The sequence below is a fragment of the Bradysia coprophila genome, unplaced genomic scaffold, assembly GCF_014529535.1.
Source record: "Bradysia coprophila strain Holo2 unplaced genomic scaffold, BU_Bcop_v1 contig_373, whole genome shotgun sequence".
Taxonomy (NCBI): Eukaryota; Metazoa; Arthropoda; class Insecta; order Diptera; family Sciaridae; genus Bradysia; species Bradysia coprophila.
Genome location: NW_023503632.1, coordinates 1,695,900 through 1,718,580, shown reverse-complemented (window position 1 = coordinate 1,718,580; position 22,681 = coordinate 1,695,900). Strand labels below are relative to the sequence as shown.

General features: G+C 34.5%; 2 protein-coding genes across 3 annotated transcripts in view; one reads left to right on the top strand and one right to left on the bottom strand.

Annotated features, from left to right (window-relative positions):
• The window catches only part of LOC119081944 (laminin subunit alpha-1), a 128,400-nt gene that overhangs the window by 66,560 nt on the left and 39,159 nt on the right, over nt 1–22,681 (top strand). The gene's annotated exons all lie outside the window — the stretch shown is intronic.
• On the bottom strand, nt 16,624–17,849 carry LOC119081945 (pectate lyase A-like). Its single transcript, XM_037191210.1, has 2 exons — nt 17,670–17,849; nt 16,624–17,522 (listed from the first exon to the last, which is right to left on the bottom strand). Exons 1-2 carry the CDS (start codon nt 17,773–17,775, stop codon nt 16,690–16,692), a joined length of 939 nt encoding a protein of 312 aa, XP_037047105.1. The 5' UTR covers nt 17,776–17,849; the 3' UTR covers nt 16,624–16,689.

Genomic DNA, 22,681 nt, shown 5'->3' with positions numbered 1-22,681 from the left:
TACATTGTTCACCAGTATAAACAAGCATTAGCCCATTTGTTTGTATGAGTTGATCAGCTGAAAAAAAGTTCAAACAGAATGGATCACTTATTTGAAAGTCGCCGACTGTACATCTACTCTTCCATTTGTATGAAATTACATCATTTACTGTCATCAATGAATAAAATATTGGAAACAACCAAACAGTCCAATTCTCCACCCCACCTACCTCTTTTTTAAGGAAATCAATTCGAATACGTTTTTATTGGCAAGTGTTACAGAAGTCTAATTCTTAATTCTGTCTTATGTTAGCGATACATCCCGAAATTTACTTATTTTGGCAACCGACTCGCCGACAATAAAATGTTTTATTCAAAGCAATTTCCATTCCAAAACCAAACAAAAAACTATGATCTTATTGTGAGAATGCACTTTTGAACAACAACAACAACAACAACAACTTCAAGATAACAGAATGTGTTCATTCATGGTGCATTCCACTTCCTATCGTCGCATACAGATGAAAATTTTACAGTTGTAAAATCCATGTTATGCTACACATTTGTTTTCTTTTTTGTTTCTTTTAATAAAAAATAAACGAAGAAAAGGAAAAAAAGTAAACTTTTCTTGTGTATATAACCGCGAGTCTTACAAACAAAACAAGCCGGAGAGGTCATAACATATCATTTGAAATTGAATAACAATGAACCTCTTTATATGTTCGCTTCGTAAAACGTAAAAATTATGAATTAAAAGTATGTTTATGTCATATGAATTATGGGGATACATGAAGAAATAGGTGATGCGGACACATTTTCATGTGGTTTTTTTTTTAACCGAAAATATGTTGTTAAAAGAACTTTTTGAACAGTATATAAGTAGGTCTACTATACATTATACCGACATGTACAGTGAGGTGCGGGAAATGAGGAAAAGTAGAAAAGTACGCAGTTCAAAGACGTTGACAGACCAGGGTGATGACCAACAACTATTTCCAACAAACTAGAGATATACTTGAAAAGCTTTAAAAAAAATCGTTGCTTGCAAACTCAAACTACTGATCCGCTAAACTGCCTTGTAAGACTTCCTGACTTCCTGATTAAACCCGTCAGTACCTTTTGTGTAAACTAAAGAAAAGCGAAAAATACGCGAAGCACGCAGTGTTACACATTCTAAACAGCTCCCGACCCACTGACCCGTGCTTCATAATCTTTTTCTCTGACTGGTCTCCTCAATTCCTCTTACTTCATGTATCGGTCATCAATTTCGATCAAAAATTCGTGAAGATATACGCTGAAAATCGGTAAAACACAGGCGAAACAAAAATACTGTTCCTTAAATCTGACTCCAAACTTCTCTCGCTGTTGTACAGCATAAGGAGTCAAATTTTGGCCAGGATGACTTTCAAAACAGCCTGGAAACTCTCTAAATGTAATATTATTTGTTGTACGTTGTGGATGTAAAAGTTATTCTGGTCACCACTCTGGTGTTTCAACGTCTTTTCAAACTTTTCCCGCACCTCCCCGTACAGTAAGAATAGCTTTTTGTTTATTGTGGAAATGATTAAGAAATTTGTATTATCTTTCGCTTAAAAAAACGTTGAAGAGCGAAGGTATCAAATACGTGAGCATGTGGACGGTATTAAATGGAACAATAAATACTGTTTTTGTGCACGAAGTGTTTTTTATATTTTACATAAAAATATTGAAATACACCAGACAGATATGAATAAAAAATTTATTTTCTTATTTTCGTCAAATTTAAAGCCAAAGAATTATTTTGGCTGTGGGCAAAACAAGTTTTAAAATGTCTTCGCCGTCAATAACTTATTTAAACAAACTTATTAACAACAAAAATGACAATAATTTGTATTTAAGACAAATAAAAAAAAACTCTCCTCTTGGACCACTCTAAATCCGCCCATCCTCCGCAAAGCACTTCCATACAATTTATAAATTATTCATTGAAAATTCATATTCAATAAATTTATGCCTAAATATGATGGTAGACAGGCGCAAATCGATAGATAGAGAGAAGAAGCAATGAAAATCGCATGAATGATTTAAATGGAAATGATGACAAACTAGCCGTTGGTTATCTTGATTATCCGTTTAAATAAACTTCCTAGTTCTAGAATATTGTGCCCTAAGATGTGTTGTGTATTCAATTTAACATAATAGCAGATCTGAATTTTATAACATCACCTTTGGAGTTTGATTGATTGACTGTATGCACGAGGTTATGAAGATAAAGCACTGAAAACAATTGCGATGCAATAACCTAGAGGTATTATACAACACACAGTTCTTTTTCGTTGCTGGAACGGTTAATCAATGAGTGGGTTCATGTTACATAAAATGAATTTTCATTCGCTGATGGTTTTCGTATTTTAATTTGCGTGTGCTCAGCGATCCTTTGTGATCATACAAGTAAGTCATACCGGGTCTGGAACGAATGGAAACCATTTCCATTTGAGAATATTACGCAAATCGTTTACATTCTTCACGAAAATGTTACTGAGGGAGTCAATGCAACATTTCTGGTCGGTTAACATAAAATCGCCCACAAATTTTATTTGCAAATAGTCTGCTCTACTTGTCTTACAGTGTATTTGCTAGACTGGAAACGTTTGTACACTCGTTTAATGGTAGTCTGTAAATTAACGGTAGAAACATGCCTTTGAGACGGTTCTGTTCTATTACGTAAATGTAAGGCGAAAATTTGAAGGGAAAAAGGTTTAAATGAATCGGACGAATTTTTTTGGATAAGTCAAAACGTTTCTAGGAAAACTGAATTGAACTCTGAAGTTTGTGGGACAGACCAATGTAATTTTTGGAAATCAGAAATGAAATTTTTGGATTTTTTTTGGAAAGAAATGGAAATATTAGAATTTTAAGTGGAATTTAGTTTTAAAATGTTGGAATTTCAAGTGGAAATTAAATTGAATATTTAGAATTGGCTCACCCAGGCGGTGCCGTGTGAAAATGTCGTTCCTGATATACCTACTAATAGGTATGAAAGGGCATTTTTATCACTATCTGCATTGCAGGTCTTTAACCATTAAACGTCGTTCGTCAACCAAATACTTACATTTTATCAAAAATTTCAAGTCTACTGAAACCACAGACATCCAATGCATCATTTATGCAAAAGGTTAAACTTCCAAGACACTACGTTAAACCGAATACAACTTTTTCAAGAACTGTTAAGATTAAAGTTGCATCACGCTCCCTTTATTAAAAACGGTTATGAATAGAAATTGTGTGGTAAAAATATGACTAGGTCAAATCTCATGGTAGTGCTTAATGAGATAAATGATTTACCGACTTCATCTTGTATGCACACAATGATTGTCATTTATAAAAAGCGAACCGACACAAAAATTTTGAATATATGAATGACAAAATTGTTGTTGTTGTTGTTGCAGTTTTGTAAAATGAAACATGAAACGAGAAAGAAAAATTTATTCTAAACAACAAGAAGAGAATATAATTTCATTCATACCGAACAAATTTGACTCTTGACTTACACTCACCTAGTGCATTATTTCGCTTTTTCGAAATTATGTTCAATGTTGTAATGAATTAAACTGAAGAAAGGTGGAAATTACCGTGTAGGTGTACTATCTAGTTTTATATAAATAAATGTGTGAGAGAGCGTGTTTGCATTTATTAAAAACTTCAGAACACCGGCATATTTTATGTATAAGCTTCGCAGTATATATACACTTTATAGTCGTCGTTATTACGAGTGCACGTTATTATGGGTGTCTGTGCTTGTTCAGGTATATATTTCTGAGACATTTATCGTGTGTACAAAAAAATTACATGAATGAATGCAAAGAAGATGATGCATTTTACCCACGTTCTCTCGTTATGTAAATGACCATTGAAATTACATTCAAGTGCTTATTTACACGAAAATGCTTCATAATTAAGTGTGAATTTCATTTCAATTCGAATTTGTTAATGAAAAACGTTTTCTGTTCAGTTGTTGACCGGATTGTTGACAAATGCTTAACTTCGCCGAATTTTCAGCTGCCTGAAATCTGGATTCCACTGATTTTTATCTTATCTCAACAAAACATACAAACAAAAAAGGTTTCGTCTACTCAATGTAGAACTATATATAGGCATCTCAGCATCAAAACCATATTTAAGCACACTAAGAAAAAAAATTACGACACGTATTGTTTTATACATACGTCTTGTATAAAATACGAGTGGCATGTTTCTTACCTTAGTCATCGTATATTATACAGTGACTATGTATGGAAATGCGTGTCGTGTGTAAGCACGCATACGTGACTGGTGTATAACTTCCTTACCACACTTTATACGTGTCATACGTAATCTAAGACGAGAAAAATGCTTATTTCCCAACATTTCAATTCCCTAATGGAGTTGCGGGAATTGTTTATGTTTGATAATTTTACTAACATTAGATCGGACGACAAAAACGCAGATTAATTTAATCCATTTCCAGACTAATTGTAACGTTGATAAAATTCTATGATTTATAGATAGTGCTTCAACATTTATAAACTTTATTATATAAGAAGGTGCGGGAAAACAGAAAAAGTAGGAAAATATACAGTTTTGCTTGCTTTCTCGCCAAAAGCTACTGTTGCAAAAACCCAATTTTTGTAAAAATTCAAAATTTTCTTTCGTCTCGTCATTTGACATATCGCACACTCTTTTTGAGCAAAAACATAAGGGAATATGCTTAAAAAGCTAGTGAAAAAAGCAAAACACGTTATTTTGCTTGCTTTTTTGCCAATAGTGACTGATCGGCCAACCAGATACAACCATTTCCTAAAAGTGAAATATTCTGATTCGTCTCGTCAATACATTTGACTTGACATATCACAAACCATTCAGCGAAAACATTCAGAGATATTCTCTTTTATTAACTCAATAAAGTTACTGTGAAAATGGTTATTATTCGAATGTTGGTAAGAAATTTGCAATTAAAACCATTTCCCGCAACCCCTTTATCTAATTTACTTATTTGTGAACAACAGAAACACAACAAAACAAATACGACTTGCTACTTGCTTAGCAAATAACGAGAAGATTAGATATTTGAAACGGGTCTCATTCGGAGATCCCCGAAATATACATCTAGAGAGAAAAAAAAGATGTTGTGTGTGCTTAGGTGTTTAGAAGATAACAAAAGTTCCCATCATTCACTTTATCATACCAAACACAATTTTTTTTTTTAAACAAATTTCTTAATTTCTTCGACCATTTATTTTATTCCGTATCTTGTTGTTAATTATACAAATATTCGACGTGTGGAATTTTACCTAATTATACTGAAATTTATTCAACATTAAAAATGTCTAAGCGCGAGAGAAACATTTATAAATAAACTGAAATTTTTATTTAAAAAAGGTAATTATGTACTGTACTGAAACACCGTTTGTATGGTAACTAATTCTCCATACTTTTCCACAAATTTATTTAATTAATATTTTTAATTGCAATAAATAATTTGATTTATGTAACAATCCGATGACTGATTGATCGTAGCCATGTTAAAAAACTTACGACTTTTGTGTTGCAACAATTAAATGATTCAATATGTAGGAAATGTTGGAGAGTTTCAACAAGGTAGATACAGAGATGAAGTCAAAGCTGCAGTAGCCGAGATGAAAAACAAAAAGTCTCCCGGAGAAGATGGTGTTCCAGTGGAAGCCATTAAACTGGGTGGAGACTCCTTGTTAAAGGCAATCACGGCTTTGTTTAATCAATGTCTCCAATGGGAAGAAGTACCAGAAGCCTGGGAAAATGCGGTAATTACATTGCTGCATAAAAAAGGAGACATAACAAAGCTGGAAAATTACCGACCCATAAGCCTATTGTCAACACTCTACAAGTTGTTTATGAAAATCATTACGAAGAGGAACACTAACAAGTTCGACTTCTACCAACCCGTTGAACAAGCTGCTTTCAGATCTGGTTTCAGCACAAACGACCATTTGCAGGTGATGAGAACGCTTATTGAGAAGTGTCGTGAATACAACATCGACATAGTCTTGCTATTCATAGACTTCGAAAAAGCTTTCGATTCAGTGGAAACATGGTCGATATTGGACGCATTAGACGAATGTAGAGTAGACTCAAGGTACTCCAACACAATTCGATATGTGTACAAAAATGCTACTTCATGTATAAAACTTCATAAGAGCACGGAAAAATTCAGAATTGGCCGAGGTGTAAGGCAGGGTGACACCATTTCACCGAAATTATTCACGGCGATTCTGCAGAGTATTTTTAGGAAGTTAAACTGGAGTAAAATGGGAATAAAGATAAATGGAGAGTACCTGAGCAATCTCCGCTTCGCTGATGACATTGTACCGATAGCAGCGAATCTAGGTCAGGCTCAGCTTATGCTACAACAGTTAAGTGAAGAGGCGAGCAAAGTTGGCCTCAAGATGAACTTATCGAAAACAAAAGTCATGACCAACATCGGGGACGATAGAGAAATCAAAATTGGTGACACTGTCATTGAACGAGTCGACAGCTATGTATATCTAGGACATAAACTGAAGTTAGGTCTGGACAACCAAACTGCAGAAATAAGACGTAGGATTGGTCTTGCATGGGCAGCGTTCGGAAAACTCAGACTAATTTTCAAAAGCAAAATGAATAATAGTCTAAAACGCAAAGTTTTCGACACTTGTGTCCTTCCAGTGCTCACTTATGGAGCGGAAACGTTAACTTTAACAAAAGCATCCGAAGATAAATTGAGAGTGACACAAAGAGCCATGGAACGGAGTATGCTTGGAATAACACTCAGAGACAGAATGACGAATCAATGGATTCGACAACAAACCAGGGTCGTTGATGTCATGGAAAGAATAGCATCTCTGAAATGGAGCTGGGCGGGACATATTGCAAGAAGGACAGACGAACGTTGGACCAAAAAGATCATGAACTGGCGACCATATAAAAGACGAGCTATAGGTAGACCACCAGAGAGATGGACAAACGGAATTAAGAATATTGCAGGTACAAACTGGCAGCAAATGGCAATGGATCGTACGAAATGGAAAGAAGTTGGAGAGGCCTACATCCAGCAGTGGATAGAAACAGGCTGAAAAAGAAGAAGAAGAAGAAGAAGATACAGAGAAATGTTAAGTTGATTTTTAGACAACAGTATCGTTGTCTGAACGCGTTCAAAAAACGATAATAGCGATAATATATACTTGAACTACGCATTCTTTCATCTACTCCATTTTATGCTTCCATTCATTACTCTCTTTCTTATACTTCTTCAATTCCTTTACTTCTTCTCCTTTTCACTTTCTTTTTCTATTTTCCTTCCTTTTTTTTCGTATTCTTTTATTCTTCTTATCTTCTTCTTCTATTCAAATTCTGTTGCTTAGACTCAGCCTCTGTTGCAAACTGTGATGGTCTAATTCTGTTGCTCAAACTCTGTTTCTGTCGTTCCACTCAAGTTCGGTAGCTTAAATTCTGTTACACTTACTTTCTTTTCTTTCCTTTCTTTTCTTTTGTCCATGAAACTATGCCAGGTTCGTTGCGACACTGCACTATAATCACCACTCCAATCATTTGGCCCTTATTGAACGTCGTCAACGTTTGCTTTTTGTTCGGTTCATGATCCAAATCATTATCCATTTTCATACTGGTATACGTAGTCTTCGATATTCAATTGTTTGTCCATTACAATGTCACTGAATCTACCAACATTCAAACTTTAGTTATTTCTTGTCAACCGCCATATTCCCGATCTAGGTCCATAACCTGTTAAAAGTCCTACTGTATCTCCAGCAATAAATAATATTAAATAATGAGAATGCTACTATTGTTTTACTTATTTCAACATAATTTACATTCAAACAAATCGTAGTCTCTTATCAAATATCTTTCTATAGTGTCTGTTAAAGGTTTCGCTAAAAAACTTAACTTAATGACAGGTTCAATGATCTTTGGAATTAACAGACACAGGAGTGTAGCATAATAAAACAAATATGAAGCCTGGACTTTAGCCAAACCTATTAATTTTTGCTACAAATTCAATTTATGCTTTCAGTCTCCAGGTGTCCTGATTCAAACTGAGCTGAAAATGTTTTTATTTATAAAAAAACAAGATCGGGCAAAAGTTAACTAAATTTTTAATCGATTTTCACATAATGGTTTACATATTGAAGGCTAAAACTCATATAGTGTTTCACAGACATTTCCACACAATATTCATTATGTTTATTTATAGAAAATTTTATAAATTTGGCGATAGAGAAAATAAACGCAACTTCTACTATAAATTCACGCATAATCACACTTCACTATTTATGTGATTCAATGTGTATGCCATTGCCCATGTACTGTTAAAATGTAATATTTTATCGAAAATGTGAGAATGGTAAATACGGATGGAACATTATAAATTTATTAAAAGAATGTTTTGCTGGTGTGCTAATGGTATTTCAATGTCGATAATAAAGCTAATTTTATCTTACACACATAGTTTGCGTAAGAAGGAAGATAGAAAAATAAAATTTCTTTAATTTCGAATAATTAGAATTGCTGTTGGCTAAACTCAAACTTGTTGATAGATTAGAATTTTCATATGAACATGAATATTTAAAATATTTATTAAAAAAATTATTTTCTTCAGATTACCAACTGTGCGCGTTCGGTAAACTCATATTGCAAAAGAGAAATTCAAAGCATCACCGCGTCTCATCTCTCCGTGAAATTAGATTTTATTTATCTACCGATTTATTAAAAGAATTTTTTTTTGTACAAAAAATTCACAGAATTAATCGGAAAAATATAGCACATACGTCATCGATTTAACCATTAATTAAATCCGGATACTTTAGTCCAATCAAATTTTCTAGCACTCTCGTGTATACTTTACAAAGTAAATATAATTAATTTTTGAAACCATATTACCCTTGATATAATCAATCAAAGGAATGTGTGCTACTAGTTTTCAAATAAATTTCTTTTTGCGACGCAATCCCAACATTTTGGAAACATTAGAATTCGTGACACCATAGAAAATGCGTCTAGTAATATCATATAGTAAACCACAGTTATGACAATTTTATAGTACATTACTATACCAGTGAAGTAATTTGATATCTCGTATTCTTGATACGAGATATCAAATTATTTCACGTGTAAAGTATGGCGTTTTACTTTACGAGCGAGGGAAAGGGTCTTCACTAGTGAGGGAATGGCCACATTACTTCACTAGTAAAGTAAAATCTTTTACTTTACTAGTGAGGTAATGTGGCCATTCACTCACTAGTAAAGACCCTTTCCCTCGCTCGTAAAGTAAAACGTTATACTTTACACGTGAAATAATTTGATATCTCGTATCACGATGAGTAAAAGTATCCGAGAGCTTCAGCCCGATACGAGATATCAAATTACTTCACTGGTATAGTAATTTACTATTATTGTCTATCCACCCGGAATATTGTTATTACACGTACATTTTCCACCCGCGGAAAGCGGTCGTTACATATGGGAACTTTTTCATTACATCACAAGTGAAGAAATATTCATATGAAATTTCATTACATATCAGAAGATTTTCATTACATACCAGCAGATTTTCATTACATACCAGCAGATTTTCATTACTTATCAGTATAGTATATTTCAACATACCCCAATACACACATCGAGACTGTATTGGGGTATTTTGAAAAATATTTTTCTGTAAAAGTGAGAGTGTGTTGGTGCATTTCTTCCCAACCGTTACTTTCCTTCTCGACCGTTTACTTTCCCTACCGACCGATTCATATCATAACTCACCAATACACTCTCACGTGTATACAAAATTGTATCACATGAAATATTCTTTAACACTGAAATCGAAACAATACTGGCGATATTATTTTAGTTTTGATATCACAAACTTTGTCACTAGAATTAAGTGCACACCAATCTAAGCAAATTCATTAAAAACTTTCGAAAAAAATGAAATAAAAAACACAAAAATAAAAGTGACGGCCATTTTATCTATAGCCATAATTTCCATTTTTAGCCCCGTACGAAGTACTGGGGGCTTATAAGATTAATATGCCGTTTGTAACACGTCGAATTGGAAGCAGACAGTAAGGGCAAAGCATTTGGTTATGTTCATAGATGACGAATCCGCAATAAAAACAAGGCATCAGAACAGTCGGAGCGTTTGCTGCGACTTAGCCCCGTACGACCCGTAATCCTATTTCGTCCGAAACCATAATACGTCCGTAGCCGTAATACGCCTGGAACCCTAATACGTCTACAACCCTCTAATGCGTCTGTTACCAAAATGCAAGTCAAGTTGGGCATGGTCAAATTTACTGAAAGTGTTCATTTTTAAAATTGCGCATAGCGCAATTACGAAAGCCCGTACGAAGTACCTCTCAAATAAAACCAACAATTTACGACATTATTTTAGAAACCCAAAATATTTTGCCAACTTTCTATTGGGTATTCAATTATCTCTCAAATGAAACAAAAACTAGCAAAATTGGATGATATTTACTCGATTTATGTGCAAAAAACACTTAGGGCCGAGTAGCGGCCTTAGTTCAAGGGCCCAAATTTAAAACTTTTTTTGCCACCATTCTATCCGGCATTCAATTATCTATCAAATGAAATAAAAACTAGCAAAATCGGATGAGATTTACTCGATTTATGTGCAAAAAACACTTAGGGCCGAGTAGCGGCCTTAGTCCAAGGGCCCAAACTTGAAACTTTTTTTGCCATCATTCTATTCGACATTCAATTATCTCTCAAATGAAATAAAAACTAGCAAAATCGGATGAGATTTACTCGATTTATGTGCAAAAAACACTTAGGGCCGAGTAGCGGCCTTAGTCCAAGGGCCCAAATTTGAAACTTTTTTCACCACGTTCTTTTCGGTATTCAATTACCTTCCATAAAAACTAAATCTAGCAAAATCGGATGAGATTTACTCGATTTATGTGCAAAAAACACTTAGGGCCGAGTAGCGGCCTTAGTCCAAGGGCCCAAATTTTAAATTTTTTTCGCCACGTTCTTTTCGGTATTCAATTACCTTCCATAAAAGACTAAATCTAGCAAAATCGGATGAGATTTACTCGATTTATGTGCAAGAAACACTTAGGGCCGAGTAGCGGCCTTAGTCCAAGGGCCCAAATTTGAAACTTTTTTTGCCATCATTCTATTCGGCATTCAATTATCTTTCAAATGAAACAAAATCTAGCAAAATCGGATGAGATTTACTCGATTTATGTGCAAAAAACACTTAGGGCCGAGTACCGGCCTTAGTCCAAGGGCCCAAATTTGAAACTTTTTTCGCCACGTTATTTTCGGTATTCAATTACCTTCCACAAAAAACTAAATCTAGCAAAATCGGATGAGATTTACTCGATTTATGTGCAAAAAACACTTAGGGCCGAGTAGCGGCCTTAGTCCAAGGGCCCAAATTTGAAACTTTTTTTGCCATTATTCTATTCGGCATTCAATTATCTCTCAAATAAAACAAAATCTAGCAAAATCGGATGAGATTTACTCGATTTATGTGCAAAAAACACTTAGGGCCGAGTAGCGGCCTTAGTCCAAGGGCCCAAATTTGAAACTTTCTTCGACACGTTCTTTTCGGTATTCAATTACCTTCCATAAAAAACTAATCTGGCAAAATCGGATGAGATTTACACGATTTATGTGCAAAAAACACTTAGCGCCGAGTAACGACCTTTGAGCCCTCCCAACAAGCTCGCGTTGCATCCTACACAAAAACAATGTTCAGCAACTTTGTTCTACTCGTCAATACCTTTCATTTGATATATCACAAGCAGCTATTGCGTGCGTATTTCGGTAGATATCGTCGAAAGACTGAAAAACACCTATAGGACTCTAGCTCTGGAAGGGCCGACCCTACCATGCCCATTTTCGAACTTGACCTTACTTTTGTCGATACCAATCGGAGAAAAAAAGAATTTTAAAAAAAGGTTGTGATTTGCTCAAGCTAGAGGGGTCACAGACGGACGGACGGACGGACGGACATTTTTAGCCCCGTACGAAGTACTGGGGGCTTATAAGATTAATATGCCGTTTGTAACACGTCGAATTGGAAGCAGACAGTAAGGTCAAAGCATTTGGTTATGTTCATAGATGACGAATCCGAAATAAAAAATGTGACCCCTCTAGCTTGAGTAAATCACAACCTTTTTTGAAAATTCTTTTTTTCCCCGATTGGTATCGACAAAAGTAAGGTCAAGTTCGAAAATGGGCATGGTAGGGTCGGCCCTTCCAGAGCTAGAGTCATATAGGTGTTTTTCAGTCTTTCGACGATATCTACCGAAATACGCACGCAATAGCTGCTTGTGATATATCAAATGAAAGGTATTGACGAGTAGAACAAAGTTGCTGAACATTGTTTTTGGGTAAGATGAAACGTGAGCTTGTTGGGAGGGCTCAAAGGTCGGCCCTAAGTGTTTTTTGTACATAAATCGAGTAAATCTCATCCGATTTTGCTAGATTTAGTTTTTTATGGAAGGTAATTCAATACCGAAAAGAACGTGGCGAAAAAAGTTTCAAATTTGGGCCCTTGGACTAAGGCCGCTACTCGGCCCTAAGTGCTTTTTGCACATAAATCGAGTAAATCTCAACCGATTTTGCTAGTTTTTGTTTCATTTGAGAGGTAATTGAATACCCAATGGAAAGTTGGCAAAAAATTTTGGGTTTCTAAAATAATGTCGTAAATTGTTGAGAGATAATTGAATGCCGAATAGAATGATGGCAAAAAAAGTTTCAAATTTGGGCCCTTGCACTAAGGCTACTCGGCCCTAAGTGCTTTTTGCACATAAATCGAGTAAATCTCAACCGATTTTGCTAGTTTTTGTTTCATTTGAGAGGTAATTGAATACCCAATGGAAAGTTGGCAAAAGATTTTGGGTTTCTAAAAAATTGTCGTAAATTGTTGGTTTTATTTGAAAGGTACTTCGTACGGGCTTTCGTAATTGCGCTATGCGCAATTTTAAAAATGAACAGTTTCAGTAAATTTGACAATGCCCAACTTGACTTGCATTTTGGTAACAGACGCATTAGAGGGTTGTAGACGTATTAGGGTTCCGGGCTTATTAGGGCTACGGACGTATTAGGGTTGCGGACGAAATAGGATTACGGGTTGTACGGGGCAAAGTCGCAGCAAACGCTCCGACTGTTCTGATGCCTTGTTTTAACTTCGACGAACACCAATGGCCGCACAATTTAATTTTTGCATTTTTCACTTATTTTCAAAAACACTTAACACTTTTACTTTTATTATCATATATTCACTTCACTTCACTGCAAAATTTATTGAAACGCCACCAAAATCGACAAATATAACGCAAAATATGAATCTACCACTTCACAAAAACAAAACAGTCGAAGTAGTTTGTCAACATGTCACCAAAACAGTAGTGTTGCCTGTGATGCTTTCGGGAATAAGTGTGAGCCGATTTCATCAGCAGACTAGATTCGTTTTTAAACGTTTCAATGCAACAACAGATATTTTTGTTGGTTTTGTTGTATCGGTAGTTTTTATGTTTAGTATTAGTCTGGCAGTGAATGAAATAGCGCGACATAAATGTTGTGAAATTGTGCATTAATTTAGAATAATCTTTTGATATTCAAGAGTCTGCCAGTTGTCTACTGGAACAGTGTTCCAGGAACACTTTTGGTTTTGAACTCTAAGGTCCTTGGGTGGGAAAATGTACTCGTAACAACAATATTCCGGGTGGATAGGCAATAAAACAGCATATATTGGATGCTGTTTGGTAGTTCATTACACTCGGAATCAATTTTGTGATACGAGCCGAACTCACAAGTGTGGTTATAAGCAACAAGCTTTGGAAACGGTTATTTTGACAAGTGTAGAGTTTGCATACCCGAGCCGAAGGCGACTAATGAACTACCTCCGCAGCATCCAATGTAATTCGCGGTGTTCGGATGTCAAAATTACTTAACTAGAAGAATAATTCAAAAATTACACTTCAGTTCTATGTTGTTGTCTTGTTTTCGCTTATGTGATAAAATAGAGTACACACTTGTCACGAAGAAGTCGAGGCTTGCCGACTTCATTTGTTTAAATTATTTCCCTGTGTTTAATGCAAAGTCTTCTATTTCACTAGCTTTAACAATAATATAAGAATAATAGATTATTCACCTCTGTCCACATGTTTATTTATGAAGGCGAATGTTATAACCCCAAGTGTCTAAATAAACATTTGGACAGAGGTGAATACGCTATTTTATCTACCGACGGTGAAATAATAGCACTTTTTCACTGCTATTATTTCACCTAGGTAGATAATAGTACATTACTTACCAATGGGGTAAATGATGGAAATGGTACTTCTCTTGTGTGAAATTTGCCGATCGAGGCGCAGCTGCACGGATCCAAAACTTTACCTCAAATTTTTGAATAAAAAAACTTACTATAGCAAATTGTTGTTTTATAATTTTTTTGGCTATTTGCAGGCGCCTGCAAGAATAGTGCATTTTGTAGAAGGAAACATCCCTATATTCTGAGCATTTTGTTGAAGGAAGTATACCTCTCTTCTGTTCATTTTTTTAGGACCATTCTTTTCACTCTATTTTGACCCATTTTGTAAGCCAAAAGCTCAGACGCCTGTAAATAGTCTTGTTATAATATTTTGACTATTTACAGGCAACCGTAAATAGTTTCTGCACAATATTTGGCTATTTACAGGCGCTTGCAAATATCGTCTATAATAATAGACTGATCTAAGGTGCCTACAAATTATTAAAAATATTATAAAGAGACTCTTTACAGGCGACTGTCACTTGGTTTTTAATATAGTTTCTGTGATCAATAAGGGCATCTGATCGATGGAATGTTCCATAAAATATTTGTCGTCACGTAAAATGACGTTCGTTGCAAAATTGGAATGTTTATTATTTGAGCCAACTGTAACCACTTAAAGTGTATGACATGTGCAAAAATAATTATTTTTGAATTTGTTATCGGAATTGTTCATATATATTAGTGACAGTATTGTTAACTATACGACAGCTTAAACACTTTGATTCACAAATTCTATTACAATTCTACTTAGAATTTGTGTGCATTTCTATTCGTAAGCATTTTTTTTGTAGATGAAAGAAATGTGAACCCAAATAATTATCTTATCAAACAAACGTTTTACAACAGCAAAAAATCACTAAATCCAATGTATTTCCTTGATCGAACTTAATTTCTCCGGTTCTTTTCTGTTAACTTCTTCTTCTACTCCAAAAAGACAAGAAAAAAAACTACACGCATAAGCATCGCAAATAACTTAATATACTTACTTACCTAACCGAAATATCAACCGGGTAAAGCATAACGAAAACATGAGTGGGTTTTTCTTGCATTGAAAAGTACAAAATTTTCGTGAGTAAAACCACTCATTCGACTCATTGCAAGCACACGGTCTATAGCGGTTTGAGTTGATTCGCTCAAGTACCATTCATTCAGTAACCTCAGAGATTTCAAACCGAAAAGACATCGACCACGCACGCAATACCACCGAAAAGTGCTTACGATCGATATATATATATGTTATACACCAGAGAGTGTTGTACGGTTAGCTGCGATGATCGCAATGTGTAACATGTGAAAAATAAAACAACAAAAAATTTGAAATGATCATTGATCATAAGAAATTAATATTTGAATAGATCGGAATCGTGTGTGTGTTTAAATTAATTGAAATTATTTAATTTGTCTTGTAAATTATGACAGAATCGGATACGAATAATAAATTGCATATTTGTCAGTGATTTATTTGAAAATTCATTTTCATGCTATAAATTTCGTGCTGGATGGGAAGGATTACAGTGAGATATCAAGTGATTTATACAAAAAAAAAACGTAATGAAAGAGTGGAATTGCTTTTTTCAAATTATAATTTCGTTGGTGATCTTTATCGATGATAGTTGAACATAATCTGACTCGTTACACCTCATTACTTCTGGTTAGAGTTGTTGGTATTTTCGTTCGTTCCAATTTTATTTTTTATTCTTCCTAAAATCACAATTCTTCTCTGGGTGGAGATCTCTACGTGATATTTCCAAATATTTACGTTCACAATTCGGTTAGAAAATAGTGTTGGATTTAGTGCGTGACCGTGACCATTCATATCATTATAGTTTCTGAATAAGCATTCAGCCTATTATGATAGCAAATATTCTATGATCAGATCACAATTTATTTTTAGCAGATGTACGAAATGGTTTAGTATTATATCGACAAATCGTCTTTCGAATTCAATCCTTTGTTGTTCTTTTTTTTGATTGATTGTCAAGTTAATGTTGAGTGCAAATAATTACGGTCAATACGAATGATTCGATCGAATGTATTAGCTCAAAAAAGAAAAGTGTGAGGGTGAGGCTCAAAGTGAACTCATCTGTTTGTGACAACGACGACTAAAATAATCCTCTAACTATACTAGTGTTGTCTTATGTAGCAAAATGAGCGTTAGATTTAATGAAGTACAAGATTTTCAAATACCAAAAAGTAGATTAAACAACGGAAGACAATTTTATTGGTAACTCATACAAACTGGTTGACTGTACGTGGATCGGTTAACAGTAATAGTATAGGTAAATAAAATGAAACAAATCATTGACTTCCTTTCATGTACAATTGCTCTTAGTAAATTTGTGCAGAAAATGTCGACATGTTCAATTGTTCGAAAAAACTTTAAAAAATAATTGTACGTCCTGCGTTACGTTCGACGAGAAGAGGTATTTTGCTTAAGCGATTCAATCTGTAGGAGTACGGGGGCTTAGTAAACGTGCCGTAGTGAGAAATATAAAATTCAGCGCCGCCAAAGTCGTTGTTCCTTTCAACAGCATATCCATTTTCTGGACTATATCTGTCAGTCGCAATGGGTACACTAGAATTACGAAAAACATTCGATTCAACGAGAACCTCAGCTCCCATTCGACTATTGATTCCCGTTTCAAAAATATTTTCATAGAAATTGTTGTAAATGTGACCAACACCGAAGCGTAACGACGGAACCCGGCTGTTTAAATTCAAAAAATAATTGTGATGGAAAGTAATATGCAACGTTCCAATATCGATGTGACCATTTCTGTCACTGTTTCCGATTAAGAGAGCCTTCCAGTGACTATGGAATTTGTTCCACGAAACCGTCACAAAATCTGCACCATTTTTACAACTGAATAGCTCGTCGTAATAGTCTTTATCGTGGTCTAAATCGGCATGAAATTCATTATGATCAATCCAGACATGCGTAGCACCATTTAGTAAAAGTCCATCCGTAGCAACAGGACAACAGAACCGAAGTCCACGAATTATAACATTTTTATTACGTTCGACTTCAAGTCCTCGACCAGAGACTCCAGCACTTTCGCTTCCGCCCAAAACGGATTTATTGGAACCAATGTAAACAGTAGTTGTAAGAACTATATGGCATACTATGCGAACGATGCGTGGTTCGTTACCTGATAATGCGGCAATCAATTCTGCCTGCGTGCAAACGGATACTGTTTCACCTCCAGCTCCACCTTAATTTTTAAATTTGAATAATTAATTGAATGTACGTGGACGACTTCATTCAAAGAATTATTATTATCTACGTTCTACAATTGGCTTTAAATTCGAGTAATTACACTAGGCTTTTATCAGTGCACCTGTAAAGTCACTATATTTACCTGTAACTTCTAATCCTAGAGTTGCGAAACCGTCTTGGCAATTCATAAAGTGAAGCTGAACTGCCAATAAAGAAAGTAACAACGCCACCACCACTGTTTTCCTCATTATAATGAATTGAAAATATTTGGTAGGAGCAATATGTTTTTAAATGTTGCGATGTTAACGAACCATCGGAATATAAAAGTTGAACTTTATTTATAAATAATGATATTTTGAACATTTATCTGTTCGCTAAGATTACAGTTATCAATGAGTGCTCACTGGTCCTTACAATTTTAATTATAACGATTAATGTAATCTCTACTGAAATTTGCGTAGTATATTAAGTGATTATTTTAACAGTACCGCTACAGCTAGGTACTGACGTTAATCATCAAGGACTCAGACTTTTCATAAACTCTCCTAGACACAAATTGTTCTTTTACAGTAATAAAGAACACAAGAAACAGAAAGTGTCCACAAAGATATATAGATCAAAGAAACCCTTAAAGGTGACTCAGACAAAGGCAAGTTCTTGTGTCTTTACTTACAAAATATCTGATATCGCTTTCGTTGTTGGGATGCGATGGAGTGTGTTACAAAATCTATTACTTCAATAGTTTTGTAGCACATTTTTCGAACCCTGGACAGGACAACATACTTTTGTCGTCATTGTACTGCTAGGGCTATGATGAAGGTATACCTCAAATGCCGTAAATAGGCTATCTTAAGCGATACAATCAATTGCACCACACTGCTCAAAAAATTCTGCTCTCCATTTCAAATAAACGTCTGCATTCACAATTTTAAAAAGCAAAGAAAAAACGATAAAAACAAAGAAAAAAACTTTATCGCATCGATCGATCGATAAAATCGATAATCCCTTTTTATTACATTGCTACCGCGGGATTATATGTGGCCGTAAAAAAAACGACTGTTTCACTTTTTCTGTTCGCATGCCATTCCAGAAGTTTGCATGATGCTCAATGATCAAACAAATCGTTACGTGGTGGTAGGAATTTAGGACCACACTGACATGATATAATTACATACCACCATCACGAAAATTGACTGTCCAGTTTCGTTTTTTTATGGGGGCAATGAAGAGAAGTAAAAAATGAAAGAAACAACAACAATGAATCGAAGGGAAAAAGAACGTTTTTCCTTCTTTTAAAGTTTAGTTTTCGTATATTCATTATCGGTAAACTTGATTACATGATCAACAAATATTGGGTTATTTATGGACTTAAATTATGTCTTTTAATTTATTATCGGAACGAGTTATTTAATTGGTATCAGATTGGACCGAATGCAGAGTTGATTCATGGACTTACTTATATGCAAGGAACTTGTTTCATTTATATATACGCATTTATACGATTCAGCGAGAGAGACATTACGTGAATCGAACGAAATCGAATTTTATTTATTTTAAATAAACCAGCAAGAGATTGGATGAACTCGTATCATTTTATTGTAGGTTTGCATATTTGCAATTATTTTCTGTTTTGTGTCTCTCTTTTAATTTTCATTAACATTGACTTCTCGCGACAATGAAAAAGTTGCAGACATGCATTTCAGACAGATCGGCGCTGATTATAATGATTTTCTGAATATTTTTTTAATCTTTTATGAAGTGACTATTTGCACCATTGTACAAATAGTCTATAAAACGCTAATTTTAATTTTCCCAGTTCAAACTAGCTTTACAATTGGGTGCATCAGAAACAACTAAAATATTCCTTGTACAAATCAACCGTACACTCGGGTGTTTAGTCAGAGACAACTTGTACAAACTGGCTTAATAATTGGGTATTTCGTCGAAAATAGTTTGAATCTTCCTTGTACAGTTGGGCGTTTAGTCAGAAAAAACGTGATCCATCTTTGTACAATTGAGTGTTTCGACAGCTGAAACTTAAATCTTACAAAGTGACCCAACAATGGGGTGTTTCGTCAAAAATAACTTGAATCTTCCTTGTTTAAAGTGACCTAACAATAGGGTGTTTCAACAATTGGTAAAAATAGTATATTTAGGGCTATTCGTTATTAGCAATCATGACATTGGGATTATACAAATAGTGACATGTCAGACCATGATTTTATTGATAAGTGCACGTTGCAAGACGTCAAGAAAATGAAAAGACAACAAAGAAAAAATCAAATTAATTTCCCAAAAGTTTCAAAAAGACAAAAAATCATTTTTTTCAAATGTCCCTTGAGTTATCGCTGATACGTTTTGATAAGCTGCAATCGACTGAAAGACTGGAAGAAAATAATACACTGAACCGGAAACCGATTGAAATGATAGTGAAGCAAAATGAAAACATAACTGAAAACATGCTCTTCAGGTTCAATCATATTAAATTACCGAACGTATGCATATATAACCAACAAGCATAGCAATGCATAAATCATATGAAAAAATAAGAGGTGGGTTTGTTTAATTAATGGTCACGGCATGGTATTCGATCTCTGATGGTATGATTTATGAACTGTTGTTTTGATGAGTTAATAATTGAGGTCAGAAGTGTCGCTTTTGGTGTGTTTGATTTTTATTTCTGGTTTCTGTTGTTAAATTTATGAGTCTGAGTTTATTTGAAGTTTTCTTGATCTGTAGAATATGGTCACTAGCATACCATTCAGCATTGATTGTAAAAAAAAACTATTGTTGACGGTCTAATTATACTTTCCTATGTTAATAGACCGTTTCCAAAATTTCCTCGAGGATTTCTTTGCACTTTTCTAATCAAAAATTAAAAAAAGAAGGGAAACCACCAGTACTTCGCTTTCAATCCAATTCATCCCATGATAGCAACATACTTTAATATTCAATATGTGGAATGAAATGAATTGGGACATTTGTAACGAAATATCTTCGGTTGAAAGAACACATACTGCAGTCAATTTAGAAATGGAAAATGTAACAAACCTTTCTGCAACTGCACTACGAAAACTGAACTTTTTCATGAATGATTTGGGTGGCGATCAAAGGGTCTATGTTTTTCTATATTTTACTTTTCGCAACTAGTGTTGAAATGGATTTACTTTTCAGCACTTCTTTTGAACCATTAACCGTAAATGAAATTCTGCCCTGACCAAATTTCGAACTCCCAACACCAAAACCCAATGCTTACCGAACACCACATCTAACCATTCAACCACTTACAGTTCATACAGTAGAATGTATGTAAAAGGTAAAGTTATGTTTTAAAAGTTCATTTTTCGCATCTGGTTGCAGAAAACATTGTATGCAACACGATGTGACTAACAAACTTGCTTCGTCGTTTGATAACATCACATTTTGTGACAAAAACTACCACTTTTCGCAACTAGTTGCATAAATTACTATGACATGCTTTTGAGCCTAGTGTCGAAAGTTGGATTTGGCTTGGGAGATAACGGTTTGTAAAATCCATGACAAAATTCACAAACTGGATTTTTTCCCTTGTCATTTAAATAACTACTACTCACCTAATGTCCTAAAATGACAAACGTATCCCCATACAATTATTAAATCTGTTACCTCTTTTGTTTCAATTATTGTTTATTTTATTGTTTGATATGAAATCTTTGGCTTCTATTGTCAGACAGTGTGTTCTGCCATAAGAACACTGATCAGAGCACATCGCTTTTTTCATTATTTTCGATAACTAGACATTACTAAAAGATTTCATTTTCATTGTTTCGTAAAATCTGGCATTCACAGAGATGGTATCGGACACAAGAAGAAAGAAGTTAGGAAGTCAAGTCAAAGGCCGAAAACTCACGACCATTTTTTCTGCGTTATCCTTTCTTTAGCCTGTAGTAATAATTCGTTTACAATGAAAAACGCAGCATAAATTGTCAATCACATTAACGTAAAATTTCTCGTGTGTTGTCGGCCTAAGAATCATTGAAAATGCTAACAAGATTTATGATTTACCTTGAACTTATGAATAAACACGCTAAAAGGCGTATTATTAAAACAAGCACGACCTTGAGCATAGATGTGTTAATTCATTTATTTTTAATTGAACGCTTATTATAATACCAGAAATGGTTCAAACTTTTCTGTTATCGGAATAGACGAAAAAGAGCCAAATATTTTCATTATGACGCTGCCAGTCTTATCTTTATTTGACATAATTAAATTTCACAACCTCTTCCATTAAGTACAGTGCTGAGTGTTGAGTCTTTCTCGTAACAACAATTACGCCAACATTATTTTCAAATTATTTTGCACAGAAAAAAAAAACGTTTTTTTTTCTCATAAACATGTCCTATGTTGACACGTATTACAACCATTTCTTATCGTTACCATCGTTGTATATATATAGTTCTCAATAATATTTTATTGTACGGTTCACAGAAGTAAACAATAAGAAATTCGATACTTTTCCCATTTTAAAAACATCGATTTTTAGAGAGAAACACAAAGAAATTTCCAGACACATAAACTTCATCTGTTCGAGACTATTAACACGCTGAGAGGTTGAGTTTTTTTTTCCTCAATTAACTCGTTGAAATATCATTGACCTCCGGCAAATTTTGCACATATCAAAGCCGAACTGTTTCTAGCCCATTATCTCAGCGTAATCATAATTTTATTATCAGAAAAAAAGAGAGCCGAAAATAAATATTTCTTTTCACACAAAACCAGAAGTGTAATACGTGAATTGTTGTGTTCAGAATCTTATCAACAATTAACGAAAATAAAAACAAAGCCATAATAGTCAAGTGTGTCATAGATAAAAAGTGTTCAGAAACAAAAAAAGTTGTCCAAAGACCATGGGTGTAAATCATTAAGCATTTTCATGTTTGATGGTAAAGTGGCTTTTAACGTGCAGTGATTCAACTAGTATTGTTTCGTAAATACAATTCAACGGGTCTAAGAAACACATAAACAATCAAGTGCCATGATTAGTTGTACAATTATGGATACATAGTGAAATGGATCATACGAGGTATCAGCAGTGGAAACAATCCTGGCTTACGTGTGGCCGAGTATTACTAACACTAGCTGTTTTGATCGTTGTGACATTGGTTCTGTATC

Excerpts from the sequence above, each read along its gene's own strand:
- LOC119081945 (XM_037191210.1), bottom strand. The coding sequence starts at position 17,775 with ATGAGGAAAACAGTGGTGGTGGCGTTGTTACTTTCTTTATTGGCAGTT. Across the intron at positions 17,523-17,669 it reads TCTAGGATTAGAAGTTACAG|GTGGAGCTGGAGGTGAAACA; the intron begins GTAAATATAGTG and ends TTAAAAATTAAG.